The sequence below is a fragment of the Python bivittatus genome, unplaced genomic scaffold, assembly GCF_059951505.1.
Source record: "Python bivittatus isolate LINGU-HERP-01145 unplaced genomic scaffold, Pbiv_v1 ctg000060_np1212, whole genome shotgun sequence".
NCBI lineage: Eukaryota > Metazoa > Chordata > Lepidosauria > Squamata > Pythonidae > Python > Python bivittatus.
Window position 1 is genome coordinate 11,024,093 of NW_028277044.1, and position 25,339 is coordinate 11,049,431.

The window sequence follows — 25,339 nt, forward strand, 5'->3', positions numbered from 1 at the left end:
TCTGCACCAAATTGCAGTGGTAATTGAACAGAATTTTGTAACCAATCTAGACATTTTGTCAGCTAAAATAAGAAGAATGAGGATTTCATCTTCTGAATTTATGCAGTTGGGGGGTGGGGGGGAAGCATGATTCAGTCCTTACGCTCAAATGAATAGAAGGGACAATGAAGAAGAATATGATAAACCAATTCAATTTTCCCCAATGAACAGAGGTAAAGACATTTCTGCAGAGGAATTCCATTGCACCTCCCTTCTAATAATGTTCCTGACAACATATCATACTTAGCAAGAGTGACAGCTCTCCTGTGCTTTGGGTGTAAGATGCTGTGAGATAAGGAGCTGCCAAGCAAGGTCTAATAATTAATGCAGAGAGATAAGATCTGGAGCTGGAACTTATGAGGGTTGAATGAAAAGTAATGCCCCCTCTCCATAACTTTAGTTTACATAGGGATATTTTAATAATGAAACAGGAAAATAATCCTTGAAATGAGCTCTTTTATTAACTGCATTTACTTCTCCACACAATCGCCACCATTCATTGTCCCAAAAGAACTCAACATCTTGTCTCTTTAACCAGGTTCTGACAGTCCTTTCCACCTCTTCATCTGAGTCAAACAGATGCCCATGGAGGCATTCCTCCAATTTTGAGAAAAGGTGGAAGTTTTACGGCACCAAGTCTGAATTGTATAGCAGATACAAAGGGTAAGACAATGAGATCCAAATTTAGAGTTGACTCTTGGGTAGCTTATGAAGTGTGAGGCCTAGCATTGTCATATTGCAGGATAATTTCCTTCTTGTACTTTCAAACTCTGCTTAATCAGTGTTTCAAATTTTGAGTGTTGCAATGTACTGCACTGAGCTGATAGTGTGCAAAACTAGGTTGTACTAGTTGAGTCAGATAATTCTAATTAATGAATAACAGAGAACATCCTAACTTCTACTTAATCAGTTATACTCAATAAAATGTTGGCCTGTTGAAACAAATGAAGATGAGGACGATGATAATGATGATAATAATAAATAAAATTACCTATAAAGAGGTGAATCAACAGCTCTGAATTAAAGAGGCAGCCAAAGATTGAAAATACTGAACCATACATACAATTAGCTTCTTAGAAAATTAGTATAAAAAGCCAACATTGGAAAAAAATGTGTCTGTATCCACAGGGCCATTTTCCCCTCTATTTTCAGCAAGCTTCACAACCACAGAATTAAGTATTTTTTATCACACCTTTAAACCATGGCCTGTTTTAAACCTAGAAACTACAGTTTCCTATTTGATTTATAACAGGAAATAAAAGTTAACCTGAAGATTTCTATGACTGACTGGGGTTAACTATGCACACCTATAAGGAGAAGAATAAAGACAGTATGGGGAAGGAGTACACAGGCAAAAACATTGTGTATATTTCACTATATTAACCAAAGTGACTCTCAGTTTAAGAATGACGAAGGTACTGTAACATTTTGCAAGGATCAAAGAAGGCAGGCCTTCACATTTTCATATCAAAATAGAAAGCAACATTCAGAAAACATTAAGAGTAACAGATTCAAATATTAGCAGCTGCTGCAAAAGAAGAAGCACAAATGGGTTGTAAATGTACATTAAATGTACATATAAGAGGATTCACCAGCCACTTGAGCATTCTCTTTCCAGCACTCTGGGTAACAAGTGAGTAACCTGAAGAATGCCAATTTGTATTGACATCTTGTCATGGCCTGTGACCATGCGCACTGCAATTTATGTGTCCTTGTAAAATCATATGGAGAGATAGTGGCATTTTCTGTCATAGCAGTATTGGCTCACAAAAGATTTAAGTTCACACACTGCACTAAACCATAATGGGATTTATCTGGATTAGCACAGTGCAATGAGTGAACCCCTCTCTTTATTTTATTTGTATGATATCCTAGATCTGCTCATGAACTTAGAGCAGCGTTCTTTTCAGTTCTGGTAACTTTATTCAACACTCTAATAATCCATACAATCATATTTTTACATTCGCTGTGAATAACAGGAATAACAATACTAACAATTTTACAAGCCAGGTGCTAAGACACGCACTTCCCATCACTGTTTTAAAACTACAGACAGTCCCCTACTTGCAAACTTTCATGTTGCGAACCTTCACCGATATGAACAGGATGGACCCGGAAGTCAGAACTGGAAGTCAGGCCAGAAGTTGGAACCGGAAGTTGGGAAAAGGCGGGAAAGGCTTAGTTGCAGCGCACCACAAACTAACCCTTTCCCACCTTCTCCAGCATTCCGTTTGCATTTGAGGTTTGCACTGAAGTTGGAGTTTCCAGAAAGGGTTAGTTTACGTGGCGCGCTCTGTTGCCAGGTGAGGCAGGAGAGGGGGCGGTGACAGAGAACAGGGGAGAGGGGGCGGAGGTCTCCCGCCTCACCCAGCAGTGGAACGCGCCATGCCCCACCGCCTCATCCTTCACTCCCCTCTCCTGCCTCACCTGGAGACACATTGGCAGCAAAAGATAGGGCTCCTCTGCCCACACCACTGCCCTGCCTCCTGCCTCCACCTCTCTCTCTCTTTTTTTTGCTTGTTGGACTTATGAACAAAATGGACTTACGAACAGCCTCTTGGAATGTAACCCGTTTGTAAGTAGGGAATTATCTGTAAATCCACATTAAATGAAATTAATAATTATACTCTTGAGCAGCAAACCAAGGGTAACAACAACTAGCCTAGGAGCTTGTTAGCATCAACTGTAAGGCCCTCATTTTCAAGTCCTGGAGTGACATCTGTCTTGAATTATATCCTGTTTCAGGGTCCCCTGGGATCATGTTTCAGTGACCAACATGGACAGATTACTGGAACTTTAAAACCTTGCCATCATCGTAATTGATGTTTAAACTGTTTGAAGTTTCTCATTAAGTCTGTTTTACAAACTAGGTGCAGATGTATAAAACTAAATGTACAGTACCAGGGGAAATTAGGTCACCTGAAAGCTCAGTATAAAATGTCTCTGTTAAATGCTTAACTACAATTGGTACCCTACATTTTATAAAGCTGGTTTGGCATGTCCCAAGTTCTTCAGATTCTCTTCACTTCCTTTTTACTGCATAAGAGACTTCAGAGTGACTAGCTATTTTGCCATGAACCGAGAAACACTTATTTGTATAACAACCAGTTCATAGAAAAATGGAAGCAGAAATAAAAGACCTCCAAATATCTTCTCAGGGCCATGATAATTAGTCACCCAGACTTGAACCAGACTACAGTATGTGGTATCCTATTTTTATCCAACAAAAGCTTCCCTAAATTCCATTCTACTGCACAGGGAGGAAGAGACAGCAGTCCTAATAGAGTCAGTAGTAAAACCTGCCAAAGAACAGTTTTTCCAGTGCTGAAGATGATGAGAACTGTAGTGCACTCTCAACTGAAGAGCGCCAGGATGGAGAAGGTTAACAGGGAGGCAGGGGGAGGAAGACGCATAGTCAGATTTACCTCCCACCCAACCCGGTCAAATCATCTGCTGCAATCTTTATGTCAAAACAGTGACCCAGGGACACAGATGTCCTATCTGCTTATGCGCTTGCAACCTGGCATCTGAGACTAGTCACAGTTTTTGCTCCATGATGTCACGCCTGACATCACTTGCCTCCAACTATCCTCCCCCACCGACCACTATAGGAATCATTCAGAGAACAAACTCCAGAATCAGACTTGATCAGAATCACCTAAAAAGCAGATTATCTGCTCACCAGAATAACTGGCAAAAATTCAATTTGCAACAGAACAACTGTCACTATCTTGAATCTCAGGGAAAGCATTTCACAACTTAGGAGAAATACCCAACTGATTCTTCCAGTGTTAAAAACATATTGGTTTCTATCAAATCATCCACCCTAAAAATCCTCAGAACTTTATGAGGGGGCTAAGAATTCTCTGTTTGTAACTCTTAAATTAGCACACCCAACATTGCAAGCAACAGGAGAACGTGCTCATGCTTGGCAAGGCAAACCAGGAACTAGTGCAGGTTGCAGAAACCCATTCTAATTTTTGATTTTATGTCCAGCTCAGTCCCAATTCATTGGCAAGCAAGTTAGTTAAAAACCTGACAAACTGAGTTAATTCTGTAAAACAAAATTTGAAAGACCAAGTTTGGTCTTTTGCTAGCATTTTTGGGTGATGCCAAAATCCAATTAAGCAACTGTGGACTCAAAATAGTTTCATTATCATTTTCAGCAAATACGAGAATTTTGATTAAAAGATAATTTAAACAAAGCAATATATAAAATACAAAAAGCAAAACATTCAAAAGCATTTTACACAGGCCTTAATAAGAGCATTCGGGATAAAAACCTTCAAACTGCAGCAGAAACAACTTTTTAATCTTAAAGAATAACTTTTAGCCAATGTAAGTAAATAAGGATTCCATTTTTCCAATTAAACAAAGTCAATTCACAAAAAGCAAGCGATAACTCAGTTTTAGATATTAAAAATGTAATTAGCAACATTTTTGAAGATACAATATCATTGGCTGTTTATATTCTAGATTTGTTCAAGATTGTGTTTGCTAAAATATTGCAAGACAGGAAGATTTTTTACCCTAATTAACAAGCAGGTAATATATTTCAGCTTTCATGACATTAGCTCCCTCTAGGGCTCAGTGTATGAAAAAGCATCCCATAAACAGGAAAAGATTAACAGGTGATCAAAGTTAAAAGCTATTTCTGGGCCAATCCATTAATTAGGGTAAAGAGAGACTCAGCTAAACTGAAATTCATGCTTCTTTGCTCCCACCAGTTACTTTTGCCTTTAGCACAAATTACAAAAGAGCAAAATGAAGTCTGTGAACAAAAGCACTTGTTTCCAATGGCAAAGTCCAGCCCGACGGACACAGTGGGCAGAATGCCTTCTCTGCAAAAAGGCTGATGCCAAAGTGTCACATCAGCAAATCTGAGCCATCAGCTCAGCACCAGCAGATTCCAAGGCAGTTGGGCCCTTTACTGTAACTCACGCCATACATATCTAAGAACTCACGATGCAGAAGATCAACTGCCTTAATTTAAATGAAGGATATACAGAGGGGTGCAGACGCTGCTGCTTGATTTGCAGAAACCCCTCCCTCCCTGAGGAAGCCACTTTGATTTTGTCAGGATCTGCCCTGCTAATAATGCAATTCTCTGCTTCCTAAACCGAATTCCCTGGTGTTTATGTCCAGCTCCTCTTCAGTTTTAAATGTTTTTAACAATTGTAAACTGCCCAGAGTCGTTGGGAGTCAGGTGGCATATACTACTACTACTACTACTGCTACTATTATTATTATTCCTCTGAGCTGTACCACAAGGTGGAGTTCTGAATTCATGGCCTAACTCCTGGAATCATGGACGGATTCCAGCTCTTGTCATTCTTCATCCCACCTTCCTCAAGCTAAGACCATGCTGTGTGGGGATTATGGGGTCTGCAATCCCAAGAATCACAGAGCCAGTTTGGTGTGGTAGTAAGGCATCAGGCTAGTAACCGGGAGATCACGAGTTCTAGTCCCGCCTTAGGCACAACACCAGCTGGGTGACCTTGGGCCTGTCCTTCTCTCTCAGCTTTAGGAAGGAGGCAATCGCAAACCATTCCTGAAATCTTGCCAAGAAAACGGCAGGGACTAGTCCAGGCAGTTGCCAGGAATCAACACTGACTTGAAGGCACAATAAAAAATAATTTTTAAAAAGTCCCAAGAAACTAGAGGGACCGATCGACAGTCTGTTAAATAAGAAACCAATCTCCATGCAAAGATGTTAAGATAAAGACTCCCTCTAGATGACCTCAACTCCTGGTGCTTCAAGGATATACGACCTAAAAGGACCGTCCATCTTGTTTTCCTGGCAGCAGCATGGGAGTTGCCCACCGCTGTCTTCTTCCACGATGATGTTGTTTGACTTCCCAATCTAGTCTACAAGGCCAAGGACTTCCTGCTGGTCCCTAATCCAAGGACAAACCAGGCTCGACCCTGCTTAGCCATTCCAAAATCGTCAAGGTCGGTTCAGTACTGGGACATTACTATAGTTCAGTGTTTCTCAAAGTCCCAGAATTCCCCAGATTGCATGCTGGCTGGGGAATTCTGGGAGTTGAAGTCCACCCAGCATAAAGTTGCTGAGGTTGAGAAACACTGTTAGAGCTTAAAGGGATAGCAAAACTACCCCGAGCAGCTCCGCAACATCAGGAATCAGCTGCCCCGGCTACTTTAAGAAGTAGCACCAGAAAGGGAAACGGGGGGAGGAGCCCCCCATCTCCTGAGCCATTCCCGGAACAGCGCACGCGCAATCCGCTCCATCGCGACACTCACACTCGCCGCCTGCTCGCCTTAAAACCGGCCGCCAGGAGCCGCCGTAGCCCCATCCCCGCAGACGCCATCATTCCGTCCTTCGCCTCGCCCTGGCCCCGCCCTCGCCATCTCCTATTGGTGGAGAAGTTCTGCCGCCTCCCGTGAGACACGCACGCGCGGGAGGTTCCGCCCCTCTTGGTTGTCCCCTCCCCTTCGAGGAAGGAACGAAGGAGGCGTGACGCGGAAGCGCAATTGCCCAAGCGTGAATTCGCTCACGTCTGCACGTGAATCTTGGACGCCAGGAATCAGAGGAACTGTCACAGCCTGGATCTTTAGCAGGCTCGCTAGTGAGGCAGCCGTGCTATGCAAAAGGGAATTAGTCTGCTCTGGATAAATTTGTATCAGAGGGCACTGTAGAAGATTCAACAGGAGGATAAAAAGAGTTGCGGGCACGCTTTACTTAATGCAGACGTGGCGTTCAACGAGGCTTATTCCGTGATAAGAATGCACGGCAACACACAAGGTTATCTCCGAAGTACTTACGCGTGCGATAGTAACTGCAAAAATTGCATTAACGAAGGGCGTAAGAAAGTGAACTATGCAACGGGTATTTGCCCGAAGCATTATATTTATTCGAAGGCTTACAGCGCATAAAAAGAATGAGAGAAGAACCCTAAAGGGAGTCCTCGCGCGGAGCTCAGTTTCTCATAATTACGGTCAATACAGTTTTCTTTGCAAAGTGACACAGGGGTTGGCCTTCGCCTTTTTCCAGGACGTTGCATTTTCCGCTTCTTACCGTTTTGGGAGGGTTGTTTTAGCTGCGGCAGTGAGATCAAGAATGATCAGGAAAAACATTTTTTCTTTCTAATCTTCCATTTTTGGTTGGATAGGGAAGGACTGTCTTTTCCTTAATAAATCCTTAAATCCTACAGGTTGTGTTTGCACAAACGTGCTAATCTGCGCTAAGTGAAATACAGTTGGCTGAATTAACTCAAGTGCCTGGGTTAACATGCACATCTGTTGACTGACCACACTACCACATTCATCCAATACATTTAGCCCCAATGTAACAGTGTGCAACCCAGCCATTAAGGCAGTGTTCCTTAACCTTGGCAACTTTAAGATGGGTGGACTTCAGTTCCCAGAATTCCCCACCCAGTGTGCAGTATTGCAGAAACACTGCATTAAGGTTAGTAGGCTTATTCCATAGTCATTATTGCAACATATTGTTGACCAAACAAATGTTGTTGTTATGAAGTTTGCCATGAAATCTTAAATACTTGAGACACTGAGGGTAGGACGTTCTTGAAAGGCTAACAGATACTTAAGAACTCCATTATTAAACTTGATGGTTCAGAAACAGGTGTCACTAAAGTGTGTGGAAAGTTTACATTTAGCTTGTGGGGCAAACCAGATAGGAAACACAACCAGATAAGCTAAGTCTACTTTATTGTAAAGCTACATTGACAAAATCTTGCAAGTCTAAAACTACATTTCTCCCCCCATCTCCTTTACAGCTTTAGAAACTAGGGAGGGTCTCTTCTGAGCCTTTTGCCCCACCCACTATCCAGCTGTGGACTATGCTGTCTCTCACCTGACCCTTCCCTTGGTAGCCTCTCTTTGTCCAGTCTCCCAAGGTCACTCCTGCATACCATTAGAGTTTATGGCTAAATAAATGCGCATCATTTGCAATATCTGCACCATTTTAAATTGAATTGTGGCCAGTTCCAGTTGGTGTTGATTGGGAGTGAGGTGTCCCGCCCTTGGCCCCTACTGTGTGAGGTGCCACAGGGTTCAGTATACTCTCTACTCCTGTTTAACATCTGCATGAAGCCTTTTCTGCTGCGGTACCTGCCTTTTGGAACATCATCTCCCCCGGAGGTTAGATTGGCCCCAAACTTGTTGGCTTTCTGGAAGGTTCTGAAGAGATAGCTTTGCATCTGGCCTGGGGATCTGGTGACACTGGTGCAGAGCCTGCAAAGTGGTTGCACTCTTAGGAAAGGAACAGTGCTGTCCCGCAGATTTTGGTTTTTAATACTTTTTATTGTTTTAATGACTCATGTTTTTTTTGGTTTGTCTTTTGTATCGTTTTGGGGTTTTTTAACTTTGTAGGCTGCCCAGAGTCACAGAAGTGAGATGGGCAGTTATATGAATTTAATAAATAAATACATTTCTAACATGCTTGTCAAAGGTGACAAATCGAGATTTTTTTTTTCAGATTTTAAAAATGTACCCTTTTTCATCAAATATTTTTGTTCTCTGGAAGAGTACAAATTCTTTAAAATGAAACACATTTCCTTAGAATAAGGTTTTTCAGGTATTCCTTCATTTCCATCTTCCTTGCCAAATAACATAATACTTTGAAGTAGTGCTTTTCAACTTTTTTTGCCCATGCCCCCCCGTCCAACCTTGTTTTTCTCCTGTGGCCCCCGGGTCTGGGTCTTATTACCAGAGACGGACATGGAACAATAACTGGTGCGTTTTCTGGCATCAACAAGACAGTTATTTGCAATATAATAAACGCTGCTTTTCTGTGGCCTTCTCGCCACATGCTGTGGCCCGTTACACGTCTTTCACCCGTGGCCCTCTTGAAATATCCTAGAGCACCCAGGGGGCCATATGCCCCAGTTGATAACTTCTGCTTTAAAGGATATAGTATCATCCCTGTTTCAAAATGGGCACACTTTCAGCAGGGCTGGAACAGCCTACTTCAAATTCAAACTGAGGCATTTCATCAGTAGAGATGCTTTGCACGTCTCTATTTTTTTCCCCTGTGTAGAGTTTGTACCGGAAGCCTCCTAGATATTTGAATCCAGAAATGTCTTAATGTCCTGCACAAGTAGAAAGGGACCTCCCTGGTTCAAGGCCCTCCAACCACTCTAGCTTCCTACATCTCTCTTTGCTCCACCCACTGATCTACAGAAAGAGTTTGCGGGAAGGGAAGCCAAGTTTGGTGGGGAACAAAACAACAACAAAAAAGGCAAGTTCTGTTCTTTCAGAGGAGGCTTCCTTATCATTTCCTGACTCCAGCCTGAGGTACAAATTTGAATATATACAAGGAAATGATCTTCCAAGCCAGATACTTTATGCTAGCATTTTCTATCAAGGATGCTGCCTCACTTTTATAGCATCTAAAACCAACATCCAGCCCTGCTATAACTCGACAAATAATTTCACTAAAAGAGGACACAAAGCTCCAATCATAGCTATTTAGCAAAGAATTAGACTGGCTGTTAAAAGTCTAAGGAATATTGGCATGATTCTTTTTTATCTTTTGTAAGGCATTCTGGATTAAACCTTATTGTGTAAATGGAAGTTTACAAGATCAAATTAAAAATTTCAGGTTATTAACAAAAGATATTTTATTGGATTTTAATATTCACACATCATCAGTTTATACTCTTTAGAAATACTAGAAAAAACTTAGATTGATCTGTCAAAACATGCAGTTACATGGGAACAGGTGTGCTCTTCCAGAAAACATGCAGAGATTATTAACAGGTGAACTGCTTAACTCAGACAACACAGTAAACAAGTTTCCACTGCAATTTTCAGAGATGCATGTGGATTATTTTTAAATCATCTAATAAATTTCCTCTTGTAATTGAAGCAAATAGTTCTGTCTGTGTATATGAAAAGAACAAACCCATAGTCTATTCTGCATAATATGTATCATTAAAATCTGCGGTGAACACACCTGGTAATGCATCTTGTTTCCATTTATGCAGATTTTTTCCATCATATTATCCAGTCTCTTTAATTATGTAGTGGATTAAAGTAGACACTATAGTATAGTTATGAAGTGTCATTCTTAAGTAGTTCAAGAATATTACATTTATGTAACATGATTTACTCAAAAAAGAAAAATGAACTAAGAATTAACACATAACCCAATCTACATATTTAGAACTTATCAATATATTTCTATTTACAGGATTTAATGCATTTATTTATAATGTGTAATGATCAACTGAAAATAGCTCATTTATTGTGAATTGTATAGGTTGCAGAACTTAGGAGGCGCACAGTCTCAAAGGCCAACATCACTAGAACCCAATGGAATCACGGCGGAAAAAACACAGGGATTTTGGCCATGGCTTCATATAAAACAGAAACTTTCAAACTAAAAGCAACACAGTGAGTCAACCTTCAAAAGCATGATAGAAATCAGTTCTTTCCTTTGAAAAAATAACTAACCCCACCCAGCAAACCTAAAAAACCTTATTTACAACTATTCTTTCAAAAGAATTATTAAATCCTGCGAGGCAGCACTTACAACCAGTCATTAGAATTTAAAAGTCCCAATATAACAATATTTACAAATGCATACAACATTTATATTCAGTCTTCATTAGGAACACCAAGTGAAAACAGATTGCAAAATTACAATACAAATGTTTGAATGAGAGAAAATGTATATTCTGTATCATTCAGAAAGTACATAAGTCAATACTTTTAATAAAGCTTACATTCTTTTCCAAAAGTATGTATTTAAATTAGGTTGATAGTTTCTACATTGAGTATCTTTAATCAACTTTGACCACGCTGTATATCTTGGTCACAAACCAAAAGCAAGCGAAAAATCCAATTGTTCCTACAAATAAAGAAACACAAGACTGCATCAATATCCATACCTGGGCTTCTTACGCTAACAGAAAGTTCTCAAAATATATAGCTTTGCACACTAACACATTTACATTAATGCTTCCTGTCTTACAGTACACCATGATTACTTTTTCAGGAATCTTTTAGATTTAGGGTCGCAGCACTCAATCAGCACAGGGCCAAAAGGCAGCACTGCCACACAGGTGCTGAGCATTATCTCTATTCCCTGGAGAAATTCAAGGAGGAAGCTGTGACTGGCATCTGTGGACCACTGTTGGTCTGAAGTGGACCATCTCTCATTAAAGTTAAATCTCTCCCAAAATCTGGAGGAAGTCCAGGTAAAGGTAGCACAGGGATTTTTGCTTTGGAAAAATTAACCATCTAGCTAGGAATCTGCATTAAATACTTTTTTTCTTTTTCTCTGTGGTGCTGATCAGTGCTTTTATTTCTCTGTATAAATTAGAAAACTTGAGTGTGTAACCTCAGCCTTCCATGCAGTCTTCAGCCTGGGCATGAAAATAATCCTTTTTCCTCCCTCTTTTAAATTTTTTTTAGTTTTATTTATTTAACAGAACCAAGAGAAAAAAAAAGAAAAAATTATAAAAAGAAAAAAGCTATAGGCAGGGTTTTCATATAATTTTATTTCTAGTCTGTAATATTAAATTGCATCTTGTGTTCTGTCAGGAGCACCACATTTTCTTTTGTAAATATTCTTGTAAATTGGCAGCTCTCTCCTCAAGATCTCATATATCTTTACTAAAGTGGCCTATCTGCATTTTAGTTTTTAAAGTTGAAAAGGGCATGGCTAGTCTCTGGACCACGGGACAGGTATGGGCTTTGTTTCTTATCATCTTGGGCTGGTAGATGCAAATGGCTGAGCAACACTTTTGTTCCCTTTAACAAGTGCTCCTGATACGGTCACTTTTTAAAGGGAGGGTAGGGAAGGTCTGGGATCTTTTTCTGCCGTTCTGATAACCACACCCCAAAGTGTGTCAACCTACTTATATTTCTTCAGAATTAAGTTATCCTAAATTTACAGACCCTTATATCCAATGTGTGCTTGCTAATTGTCTTAAAGTATCTGCATCCACTGAACTTGGGGAGAAACTGTTTTGCAGTCACATGTTCAAAATATGAAAGAAATGTATGTTGTTGTTGCAAGATTCAGGAAAACTGGTACTGTAGCACAGAAGAACTAGCCCAAATACTCAGAAGGAGGAACAGCCTGCTTAGAGTTTGTTTGCCTGCAAAAACCAGAGTTTTATATGGGCTAGGATACAAACATACATCATCCCTGGAAGCAGAAACCTGAGTGAATACTAAACCCTAATGAAATAAGATCAGCCCTGCAGAAAGAATGAGATGTGGAAAAGATTAGAGGCAAACAGATACTCCTGGCTTGTAGTTCTTCTGATAAATATATGCATGGTTTGGTTGCTGACCTCACAATTTTTGGCTGATTTTAAATCTGCTATAATGCATATCACTGACCAGGTCTCCAAAACAGAAAGCTATTATGGAGTGAAACAATGTCTGATAACTGTTAGTGGTTGAAAAAAAATAACCAGTTGCTCCTGCAAACTATGAAGGACACACACAACCCTTTGAAAATACAAGCTGCTAAATAGTTAAAAGCTGCTGCCATTTTATGCAATTCAGACCTTTACAGAATATGTAGAAATTCTGAAGTTCCTGCTTGATGTAATGGAGAATGTTTAATGAGTAAATTACTAATTTCAGAATAATAGATTAAGGATAAGCACTGTTCCCTTTTGTTACTGAAAGACTGCATATGACATGCACATTTAATGGGCAGTTTTGGGGGGGCTGAAATTTCACAATAGTTTACACATTATAAATATTTCAGCAAAAACCAAATGATATCACACTGATTTTTTTTCATATCAGCTCAACCACTGATGTTTAACAGATTCATTTACTGTGTCAAAGACACAGTTGTGGGCCAAGCTGTGAGTTGGATTTGTCGTGTAGCTTCCAGCGACTTGCTTGCTGTGTCAGATCAATGACCCAGAATGCCATGTGAGAAACAAATGCCCCAAGCATGTGCTATACGGCCATGACAGCAGGGCACCATCAAAATCCTTCTTGAGGCTGACCATTTTAAACAGATGAGTAAGCAGCAATATAATCATTTGGATACAGCAATTATGAGGTCCTCTGTTTAGCTTTTATATCAATTTGACAGGAAGTTAAATGCCTCTAGGACCTAACATCCTAGGATGATTTCATTTTAGCCTAATGAAATTTATGATGTGTCTTTTGATATACAGCCTTTTTTCCCTTATAAACAATGCGTGTGGGTTGCGGGGGAGGGCTGGCAAGAATTCCAATATAGTGAATTAGCATGAGAAGATTCAACTTTGTCAAATGTCTTATTGTGCAAATACAAAGGGGTCTCCACAGGGTGTGATCAAAAAAGGCAAGACGGAGTCAAAGCTCTGCCCATTTTTTATGTGCATCACCATCTTGACTTTTTCTGACCATACCCTGCAGACACCCTTGATAAGGACTGAATGTAAAAACTGAAAAACATTTGAGATCTCCCCCCACTTCCACTGGAGTCAAATTAACTTCCTATGCTAAATGAACACTTCTTATGCACTTACAAGTATTAGTAGCTGTAGTAGTAGTGGTTGTATACATTAATTATTCAGCTTCTTACACACTTCAAAGTATTGTTACCATTACCTGACAAAATTATATTTCAATGCCTTTTTCAAAGCAGTGCATATCTATTTAAATACAGGGCATACCATCAATTTACTCTCAAATATTCATGATTCTAAAAAATAAAGTTTGGGAGTATGCTACAATATATAAAAAATGAATTTACATTTACCAATCCAAAGTTAAACCTGAAATGGCATAACCTTGCCTTCAAGAATTGTCCAACTAATAGGTAAAATACAGAAGCAGTCAAGGATGAACAAGCATACTGACTACAATGAAAGATCCTAGCATTGTTGCAGGAAATTTGAGGAACCATTCCCACATAGAAATTATAAAGCTGTTGTGTTCGGGGGTTTTTGTGTGTGTGTGTGAAATAAAAGTTATATACTTTAAACATTTCATAAGTTTAGACATGACTGCAATTACACACATTGTGTGATGCATCTCAGACTGCAGAACAACAACAAAAATGAAAGGTGGCTATTTGACAGCCAAACTAAAAGGCGCAAGAGCCTAAACTCAGGGCATAAACACTAATTTATCCCCGGCCTAATTGTAAGAAGACTCTTGATCCATAGCTCAAGTACAGAGAATTTCTAGATCAGAGCTTTAAACTGAAATAAAAATGTATGATAGAAAGTGTGTGACCTCATCACAACCTCAAGTTTAAAGCAGTTATCGGTTTAGTGTTTCTGCAGGCATTTTTCACACAATACAAGAGTTAATATCAAATGATATTACCTGTAAAAAGGAAGAAGATCAAGACCATTATCATGGTGTAACCAAAGTACAAAATGGTGCTTGCTGTACCCGTAATTTGAAGCTTAGAAAAGAAGTAGTGCACTGCATATATTAGAAAATAAACAGCGGTAAAACCACTTGTAAGAAATGAGCGCCACTGCCAGTGGTAGTCCTACAACAAAGAGGGAAACAGATGTAAAAGTTAGAAATGCTTCAAAACATGCAAGCTCTCAGCTGCAGCTGAATCGATTTCACATCTCATGCTCCATATCAAGCTCTCCTGAACACTCCTCTTTTTACAACTTTAAAAGAGGATGTCACTTGTAATTATCGTGTTAAAAGACACACCCTCAGATACTGTCATTGTCAGAATCTCAACACAAGCTGTTTCTCCACTACTAAGAGAGCAGCAGGGAAATCAAGGAAAATTCCTGGACAGAATGAAGTTCAAGCCTCACCCTGCCCTGGAGTTCCTTAACAAGATGGATGGTGCTTTTCCAAAAATTAATGACAGGAAAATGGGGTAGTTCCATACCACCTCAACGATCAGCTGGAAAGCAGGGAAAAATGAGAGAGGCAAGGATCCACTTGGGTCTCAACACTGGTACTCTTCAGGTAGCCACATGGATAGTGGACACACCAAAGTCTTTTCTTTCAATTGAAATATGGGTTCTATTTCATTTTCCTGAATGGAAGACCTTGCATTTAATATGAATCTCCCAAAAAGAAAGAGTAGGAAAGAGTATTTACTATACAATAAATACAGTACCCAACCATCACATACCCTTGTTGCACAATTTATTCCAAAGGCTTTATCCATTGTCATCACCATCCACTATCACCAACCTATGAATTCCCATGTTCATATGCACCCATAACCACTAATCAATACTTTATGACAGATATTTCAACCCTTTAAATTGATGAAACCTATGCTTTCACCTCCCTGCATGCATTCATCAACTGCACTCCACAAAATCAGACTATCTTCATTAAAATCTATTACATCCTATCTTCGGGAGTCAGGGAGTCAGACAACATACATTTACTCGATTATTATTATTTTCATCTCAGCTTCACTTGTAATGTTCAGTAGCCATTTAACAGTAAATAACATTGTAAAAATAAACACTGGCAAGTATTATCATCATTACAATAACAGAAATAACCACAGTACAGATAAATTTTTATTTTCAAGTGGTTAGCCCTAAGTAGCCAGATGTTACTGAATGACACCAGCTTTCAAAAAATGAGTTAAACTCCTAGTTGCATCTGATGTGATAATACATTGCACAGTTAAATCTCATGCACATTTAAAAAACATTGTCCTCTAGTGATCTCCACTTATGGGAAGTTTGTACAACTTCAACAACATGCTCTTTATCTGTATCCAATATATTTTCTATCAGTTTAATGGCTATTTGCATAATATTTTGATCTAAAGAAAAAATCACTTTGCTGACAACAGAAGTGTTCAATATCTATGACTTCCCCCCTAAAGGAAATGGGAATAAAAGAGAGTGGGCTCTGGTTCTCAGATAAGAATTTATCATCAAAGTGCCTTTTTTTTTAATGTCCAATACAAAATTTGATAATTAAAAATATATGGACAAAAATCATTAAAAAAATTCTTACAAAAACTTGATATTTAAAACTAAAGGTTAAAATAGCTAAGATTTGCTATACTATCAAGAAAGCATAATAGAAAATGAATTATATGGCATTTCACACAGTGAGATTGAATAGCTCTTGTTATAAAGCAAGATATCCTTTTTTTTTCAGTTCAGAATGAAGGAACGCTACCCAATTCTCCAAAACATAATATATCTTGGATATTATTTACCAAACGGTTTCCACTTTGACAGACAATTTCTGATTCTCAGTTCTTCTGCTATTGTTAGACCATAAGAGGTCTGGTTCACATACAAATCTAAATCATAATGTGATTTATTTGTTTCTGGTTTGATGATGTATGAATCCAGTTATGTTTTAGTGTTTTGTGCAAACCAGATCACTCTTACTATTTTAACAAACCATGGTAAAATCCTGACTTAGGGTGTTTGAACAAAACCAATACTTAAAGCTATTCTTTTATAACTCTGGAATATAGGATTCAAGCTCTGCAGATAGTTTTGCCAGCTGCTAACAACAAACTTCTTGGTACTTGGGAAGTATTTTTTTTCTTCCCCCAATCTCATTAACACTTCTCAACAGAATGCAGTATCTTGTTGATTATTTTTTTCTAGCCCTCCAACATTGTCCCTATGGCAAGTCTTTAACTTCTTCTCTAGAAGACAGTCAGTAGAACATGCTTCCTCTTTTCTTATCTTGTTACTTTAATTAAACACCAGGAAAACATGGATTACCTTGTGAAAACTATTTGGGAGGCTTACCTCTGCACATAAATGGAAATAGCAAAGTAGAATAGTAGCCTCAGAACATGTGATAACCAAAATAATGAACACCAGAAACAAGAAGCCGAACATGTAATACATCTGATGAGACCTGGAAAATAGAAGTTTAAATTAAATAGAATTCATACTGTTGCAAGCTCTTAGCCTTCAAGATCTGTTATGGAGTACTTCCTGATGAATGTGACTGTCTGCTTTCTGGCCTCCCGTGATGGAATAATAGGTGTTTCGTCCAGTGATCTGGTTGCTGTTTAGTCTGATATAGCTCTGAATTTGCTTTGCATTTGGCTCCTCAGCTGATTTGCCTTTGTTCCTCTTTGTACAATACTATCGCCACATTTGACCCTACAGAATGTCATAACTCTTGTTCCTCGTGGTTTGACTTGTGTCTGCTTTCGCTTTTTCTTTTGAGCTATTCTGATTAAGTGGTCGGGAGAAGTGTTGTCTTCCTTTATCTCTGGTGGTTAGCAACCCACAAGCCTAACCATTAAGGTATACAGGCCACACGAACAGCACCCACATGTTCTTGTGGTGAAGGTGCATACCCTACTTCTGCTTGGGAGCTATGTCATTTTTTCCAGTTTCCATTTGTATCTTAAGCTTGGACTTCTAGCCTTGTTTCGTTTGAATAGATTTGCATGCTAAACAATATTCTATCTAGCTAACAGTTAATTTTTATGTTTTATTCTATGTTTCTTTTCATTTTCATTAATCCTTCCTATACCTTGCCACTTTGGAATATACCTGTGCTTCTGTTTTTTCTCTTTCTTGTGGGTATGAAAAATTGCAGTATCTACTTCAGATCAACAAGTTCTGTTGACCAAACTGGAATCACTATTTCCTTGTATGTTCAAGGTTAATCACATCCATTATGATCTTTAAACTGACTAGAACATTGTCACATCATGATATTGTGCAACAGAGGAGTGGAGACTGTTATCGGTTGTGGCCTTATAAGTATATATTTTATGGACATGTGCTGTTGGGCGGAAGCATTTCAATAGGTTGTTGCTGGATATGTAAGCACTCTTTTGAAACTCACAGTTTACCTCCTCTGGTCTAGGGATTCTGACTGGAAGAATCTTCCCTATGTTCACTGTCTGTAACTATTTTATGGTTAAGACGCTGGATTAGAAGCTGGGAAACTGTGAGTTCTAGTCCTGCCCTAGGCACAAAGCCAGCTTGGTGACTTTGGGCCAGACACTCTCTTTACTCCTAGGAAGCAGGCAATGACAAACCATTTCCAAAAAACCTGTCCAGGCAGTTACTAGGAGTCAAGAGTGACTCAAAGACACACATTTCTTTCTTTTTCTATTTATAAGAAGGGAAAACATCACCCTGCAGAGACCTTAAGGCCTTAGCACAAGTTTTTCTATACTGTACTGTTTTAATAAAGTAACCTATATTGTTCATTTGCGGGTGTGTAATTGAATATATCAACATTCAGCAAATGTTGATAGCATTTGGTCCTTAGATGGGGGTTTTCACTAACACCACCACTGATGGGCAATGAGTAGGAAAAGCAGTTTATAGTAATTCCTACAATGCAGCTATGCTTAAGGTGCTGCCAATACCAGGCATTTGTATCACGAGAAACAAGCATCATTTATCTGATTCTAAGAAGATCATCTCCAGCTGCTCTAATTATCTGCACCCATTAAAATGACACTGAGTAGAAAATTAACTCCAAGTTGTCCATGAATTTTAAAATGCACAAATATAAAGACGCCCAGATAAACCAAGGTTTGCATCGCATCAGAACATTAGAACCACTGGGAACCAGAGGTATTGTAATACTCAGGGTCTGCAACAGACAATTTTATATGAATCAGTCCCACAAGCCTATCACTATATAGCTAACGTATTTGTTTGAGTAACATGTTCACAAGAGTTTTTTATGCCCATTAGACCAGTCAGCCTGTTCTGATGGCATGACAAAGGACAGAGAAATGCAAGAGACCAGTGCAAACTTAGAAAAAGAAAAAGAAAAGAAAAAAAAATAGCTATATGTTACAAAGAATTAAGTATTCAAAACTCACCATATGCTATTAAGAATGAAGAAAAGCTGTATGAAGATGCATCCAAAGGGCAGGATGCCTCCCATAATAATCCCGGGGAGTGGTTTTGTATAAAATGACTGTTCTGGAATCTGACGAGGAATCTGATTCGTACGGACTGGATGTTCTATGGCCTTTACAGATATTTAAAAAAAAGGGGGGTTTCAGTATTTTGAGCTGTATTTCACACAATCTAAAGCAACAACCTGTTCAAAACTATTTACAAGCGTATACATTCAAAGTACGAAAGAAAATAAATTCAGAACCAGAAATTCCAAGGCACTTGAGAAATTTGTGTAATGAGATCAGTTATGCTCAAAATAGGTTTGTCAACTGAAATCTAGGAAACTGTCACAGAAAACTGCAATCTGATCATCTTTATATATTCAAGTAAAGTGTCTCATTTAGACACAATGCCATCTTGACGGGTGTGGCTCAGCACTTATTCTGCAGACAAGTCAAAGATACGAAATGTACTTAGGTAAAACCAATCACTTACATTCTTTGTAAAACCGAAGTAGGCCCCAATGAAAGTTAGTGGTACTGATATGCAAAACCAAAGTGCAAGAACAGCAACCAAAGTGCCAAATGGAATGGCTGCCGACGACCCTTCTCCCCAAAGAATGAGATTCATGATGAAGAAATCTGCAAACACAATGCTAAAAGAGAGGAGATTTTAACGCTGATGAAGTTCCATGTTACTGAAGTCATATTACAGTTTGTCTAATGTAATGTTAAGCAACATTAACAGGCAGAAAAGATGCCCAAATAGGTCAAGAGAGTCTACTTCTCTTAATGGAACAGGACTGAACTCCAGCAGGAGTTGACATTTCAGCTAAATAGCTTCAAATGTCTGTCTGTCATCTCTGCACTTCAGGGGACAACTGCTTGCTGTGATTAAGCCAAAAGATTGAATACAGAAGCTGTATAGTATATGACACCATATAAGGCCAACTATCCTGAGATCTGAAAACTAGCCTAAGGAGTACAACCGAGGGTCAATGAAGAGCAGTACTGTCTTACAAAGTATTTCTTCAGGTTGATATTGTTAATCAACTTTTCCCTGGTGTAAGTAAACAATACCTTTTTTTAAAAAAAGCAAAATTATACACAGCTCTGATGTATTATGATATAGAATATATTGCTTATGCTACTGAAGACTTATACATTTCAGCTAAGCTTATTTTGTATATAATTTGACATTAATCATAGGAATTAGCTTACCCAGGGCACAGGAAAGCTGTCAGGAGAACATTTGTCTTCCATTTCTCTCCCCCAAACGCTGTACAAAAATTAAACCCAACAAAGAGAATACCAATTAAATACTGAGGTGGGGTATACTCAAATACAGACAGGTGAATTATTATGACTTTAAGGAAATAATCATTTTGTTATTTTGTTCTCCAGCTTTAGCAATTCAAAAGACTAATATTTAGTTGCCAGAAAAAAATATTGACAATATGTTTTAAAGGCCACTTATAACATAGCAAGAAACAGAAAGAAAATCTCAACATGATTTAATATTCCTACTTAAAATGGCTCATAATTTCTTATTTATGGATAGTGAAGTTCCATTTCAACTGTTTTCAACAAAATGGCTTACACAAATATAAGGTCACAATGTACTCTCTCCACAGCATACGTACTAAAATAAAAATAATCACTGGTCAAGAACCTCAGCAAAGTGTCATAAAGAATAAAGTGAATGTGGTACTTCTCTTCCTTTCAAGCGCCACCATGCTAAAGAAAACAACAGAACAATGCAAACTTCACATGCCAAACACAGTGCAGCTTTAAAAGCCACCAACAACCTGATTTTCATATGTATATGTTGTCAGTTTCCATAGCTTTCCCTTCCTTTCAAATAAATCCAAATGAGAGCAACTGACACGAGAATTTCTACAGAAGAAAATAGCCAATCTGAAAGTTCGCTACCACAAGAACAATCTAAACTGGCATGTAGTCTTCAGTCTTAAACATTTCACCATCTTGCCAGAAGGCAAACAATATTAGAAGAGAAAACATTGCTGCTGTGATGATAATTTATACTAATGAATTTAAATGCTGTCAGATTAAATAAAATTTTAAACTTACATTTGTAGAACCTGGCAGCAACATAACCTGCTGGAGTTCCAAGAAGCACCCATAAGACCACCGCACAAGTCATTAATGCTCCCCGATTTGCAGGCGATAAAAATCCCAGACAAGCAAAGACTATAAAAGGTAGACACACATTTGAAGAGTGATTAAAGATGGGAATACTCGGCCCAGTTTCCTGAACCACATCTACAGGGCAGAATGGCTACAAACAATGAATCCACTTCCAAAGCAGTATTCTTCCAGTTCTATAGCTGAAAATCTCCCAGAAAGACAATCAGAAACATGAAATAATGTTTCTTAACCTTGGCAATTCCCAGATATGTGGACTTCAACTCCCAGAATATCCCACCCAGCATAGCCACTGCTGAGAATTTTGGGAGTTGAACTCCACACATCTGGAAGATGCCCAGGTTAAGAAACATTGCCTCATATGACTGCAGCTTAGAATACATATCAAAAAGAAAAAAAAAGATGGAAAGGAAAAAAAATATAGCATTTGAAGTTATTAAATTCTTGTAATGACTAGCTGGGTTAGACATAGTTCAGGAATAAGAGACAAAAGGAGCTGGTTTCTAGATATCAGCAAATGTATGGAAGCTCTACAGTTCCACCCCTTCTCCACCCCTTTCAGGACACGGAGTGTTGCTAATAATCATTAGTACCAAAAGAGTTGGCAGCAAGTATTTGAAAAACAATAGTGTGAATGTAATTCTAAGTGTAGTTATTTCTAAAACTGATGAGGAGGGGGAGAGTAGAAAAAACTCTACTTTCAAGTGGACCCAGAGCATTCTTGAAATCCTGAGTAGAGAATTCAGACTTCAAAAATAAATGTATTTTTAATTGTATTTATGCTGTACTTACATAATGTAACAAATGTCATAATTAAAATCTGAGTTCCAGAACCTAGAAACACAGAAAGCAGCATTCCTTTTCGTGGGGGTCTAAATATGTCACCATGAACCAATTTCCAGCCAAATTCCTCCTGAGCATCTTCCTGAAAATGAAATAATCAGTGTATCATATTACGCTGATATGGCTGATTCAGATAATTATAGGTTTTCCAATTCTATCGTTTATTATATTCTTTTTATTAATCTGTCCTTTTCAGATATGCAATGAGTTCTATAAATAAAATTGTCCTAATCATTTCACTACATCTTCAGCAATGATAAGAAATACAAGCTTCTCCAAGCATTCAAAAGCATGTCCAGAAACCTGTCATATATGAGTAAGATCACACAACATGTGAAGATAAACGTTTTCTACTTGTTGTACAAGGAAGAATGTGAGTTTCTGTAATAAATTACTAAATCTGGGACAGAAACCACTGTATTTTCCGGTAGCACTGATATTCAGCATGTGTTTGGCTCTGTTCCAAAATCACAACAGCATAACTTTGGGGTCCCCAAGGCTGGTGGACCTCTGTGTATCTGCAAATACTTTCCTCAGCCCCCATGGGAATCCTGTACCATGTAACTTTTAAAAAGTTTTAAAGATTTTTATCTTTTTTCCGGGAACCCGACATGCTGCTAAGTAAAACACAAGCTTTGGCATAATCTTTATTTCCATTAACGGACCTCTAATACATTTTCGGAAGTGAAAGCGGCAAGTGGCCACATCAATGTTCTACTTTAAAAGGTGCCCACCTGCCCAGAAAAAGATGTTACGTAGTGGTAGTAGGAAGCATCTTGTGGTAACTTGAGGGAATAATAGGGAACATGGGGGGGGGGGTTAAAGTGGTAGTAGGAAGTGAGGAAGTTGTTTTTTGTGAATCTGTCCCTATTCTGCATATGAGAGCGATTTCTTTTTCCTTGGACTGTGTGTTTCTGGCATGCATGATTTATACTTTTGCTTGAGTTTGGGAGGGGATATGCTTCTATGAGCATATCCAGGTTGCATTCTTACTAATATATATTCCATTTATATCCTGCTATTCTACTCAGACAGGACTCAAGAAACCTGTTTATTTTAGTAATATAGGTGCTTGTGTATACACAAAAATGAGATTTGATTTTTGGAGCCCAGATCTCCCCTCTGACTTGCAAGTAGGAATCTGGGAAAAGTTTTAGCTTCATTTGGGTTGTCTTCTGGTAAACTGGTCACATTCTCCATGGTAGTTGAACCTCAACATTTCAAAAGGGCCCACTAGGTCTCCCAAATTGTGGACGTAACATAACCATAAACTAAGTCCCAGATACCACTTAATAAGCATAGCAAATAGGAGGCTTTTCTTGCAGTGATTTTCATTTTTAAAAATTATATCTAAGCCAAAAAGTAACCAAAGGGTAGGGGAGAGAAGAGGAGAAAGATGTTGCCTGGTGACACATCCTGCAGTGTTTTTTTCACAGCTGAAGGGGGGTTTGGCAACAAATAATATTCCTTTCTCTATTAACATCTGCTATTAATAAGTATTTCCATGGAAACCGAATCACACCCACAGAAGACTCTGTATTACTATTTTTCTTTAGAAATTATATGGTATTACACAAAAGTCTGTCAGTAAAGTGTACTGCTACACAAGTATATTTATACAATTTGAGAAGACCTAATTTACAATCAATGTATTTGCCCCTATACAACTGAGCCAAAATAAAGTTATTTGGACATAGTACAAATAACAGTTTGGTTGCAAATATATTTATATGGAACAGGGTATCACTGAGGAAAAAGCACTCATACTATGTTAACACTATTAATTATGAAGTATTAAATGTGTAACATGAAACTGTATGTCATCTAATCCATCAGGGTGAGCAACCCTAAAACCCCTTTTTTGCAGCTTTCAGAAAGCAGATCACTAAATTTCAACAACAAATAACTGAGAAACAGCACTGCAATTTCCTGGTGTTTGGCAGAAAAAACAAAAACACAATGTGCAAGCATTTGTTTAAGCCTTATACACCAAGCGAGAAACCCATCTTTGAATAAATCCAGCCTGATTTAATACTAAACTTCGTAAATTCTGTAAGGAAATCTGATTGTATCCACTTGGATTACATCATCATGTCCCCGTTACTGTCCTTCAGCTGTCAAAATAAATTAAGTACCTAAATATAAAATGTGAGTCCTTGCTGCTTAAAAGGTTTCCCATGGATGGATGGATGGATGGATGGATGGATGGATGGATGGAAGGAAGGAAGGAAGGAAGGAAGGAAGGAAGGAAGGAAGGAAGGAAGGAAGGGAAGGAATTCTTCCAGAACAATTGTATACTTACTGTAGAATCCATCTGGTTATATCTTGCAATGTCCTTATGCAGCGTTCTTAGCATGATCATAGCTACCATTCCAGAGAGGAAAAGGACAATCACCAGAGAATTCATTATACTACAAAACAAGGCAACATGCTATTAGAATTGTTATCTATCTATCTATCTATCTATCTATCTATCTATCTATCTATCTATCTATCTAATTCTGTTGAATTATAAAATTAAAGTTGGCCTTACCTAAACCATTGTATGTGCGTGTGGGACATGGATTCTAAAATGTAATCCCATCTGGATGCCCACCTGATTTCTTTATTTTCCTGAAAAGTAAGTTATCATAACTTAAAATTTTAAGCATGGTTTTCCAGTTTTTCTGAGAATAGAAAATATTGGATGTGGCAAAAGAACAAATGAAAATATTTGATGATTTTTTTTAGGATTTCAAAAACTTCACTTCCTAATAGCTTTTAACCTTGGTCACTCTAAAAATTCTGTCTCAATTCACGATGACCCAAACCATCAAGGACACATTTGTACAGAACTTTCTAAACAGACCAGCCCCGTGCCATGAAGGGCTTTATAGGTAACATCCAGCATCTTAAATTGTCCCCAGAAGTACATTGGAAGGAGCAGAGATCACAGAAGGTGTAACATGGATACATCAGTGAACTAACTACGGACACAAGGAGGACAGAAAAATGTTGATGTTTTATTGCCCTCATTAACAGTAAGGCTATGGTTCTAATTTACATTTGATCAGGTTCACCACTCGCTGCCCTCCAGGTATCTCTTCTCCTGTTTCATCTCCCTCATTTGCACAAATCCATCTTGTGCACTAATCCTGGATCAGGCAGTTCTACTTACAGTCACTCATACCTCGGTCGCCCCCTGGTTGGACTACTATAAAGTACTCTACATAGGGCTGCTCTTGAAGATCCTCTGAAAGCTGCAAATGGTTGAGAATGCAGCACTGCGGCTAGTTAATGGGCTGCATTAGCTCCCAGTAAGCTTCCAGTTACAATTCATGGCACAGGGCTGGGTTACTTGTGGAACCACCTAACTCCTACTATTTCTGCCCATCCCATGAGATTTGACTGGATGGGCATGCTCTGGGCCCCTTCTATAAAACCATTCATTTGGAAGGACCCAGGAAGTGTCACAGTACAGAATACCCCCCGAGATTTGGATGGCCCCGATCCTGCTGGCCTTTTATACCACCTTGAAGATCTGGCTTTTGCACCATCTATTGA

The 25,339-nt window shown here is 38.7% G+C and overlaps 2 protein-coding genes across 2 annotated transcripts in view; both read right to left on the reverse strand.

Moving 5' to 3' along the window:
- CLYBL (citramalyl-CoA lyase) overlaps nucleotides 1-6,449 on the reverse strand; it is a 201,343-nt gene extending 194,894 nt beyond the window's left edge. Inside the window, exon 1 of the mRNA XM_088136494.1 lies at nucleotides 6,301-6,449. Coding sequence (XP_087992620.1) covers nucleotides 6,301-6,371 — 71 coding nt within the window. The 5' untranslated portion in view covers nucleotides 6,372-6,449. The remainder of the gene's footprint in view (nucleotides 1-6,300) is intronic.
- Nucleotides 6,450-9,623: 3,174 nt separating this feature from the next.
- Nucleotides 9,624-25,339, reverse strand: part of TM9SF2 (transmembrane 9 superfamily member 2) — a 29,790-nt gene continuing 14,074 nt past the window's right edge. The window contains exons 8-17 of the mRNA XM_007431140.4: nucleotides 24,330-24,409; nucleotides 24,099-24,207; nucleotides 21,746-21,878; nucleotides 20,879-20,998; nucleotides 20,009-20,066; nucleotides 19,284-19,443; nucleotides 18,767-18,918; nucleotides 16,710-16,821; nucleotides 14,317-14,488; nucleotides 9,624-10,873 (exon numbers count right to left, since the gene is read on the reverse strand). Of these exons, the coding sequence (XP_007431202.1) occupies nucleotides 10,806-10,873; nucleotides 14,317-14,488; nucleotides 16,710-16,821; nucleotides 18,767-18,918; nucleotides 19,284-19,443; nucleotides 20,009-20,066; nucleotides 20,879-20,998; nucleotides 21,746-21,878; nucleotides 24,099-24,207; nucleotides 24,330-24,409 (1,164 nt within the window). The 3' untranslated portion in view covers nucleotides 9,624-10,805. The remainder of the gene's footprint in view (nucleotides 10,874-14,316; nucleotides 14,489-16,709; nucleotides 16,822-18,766; nucleotides 18,919-19,283; nucleotides 19,444-20,008; nucleotides 20,067-20,878; nucleotides 20,999-21,745; nucleotides 21,879-24,098; nucleotides 24,208-24,329; nucleotides 24,410-25,339) is intronic.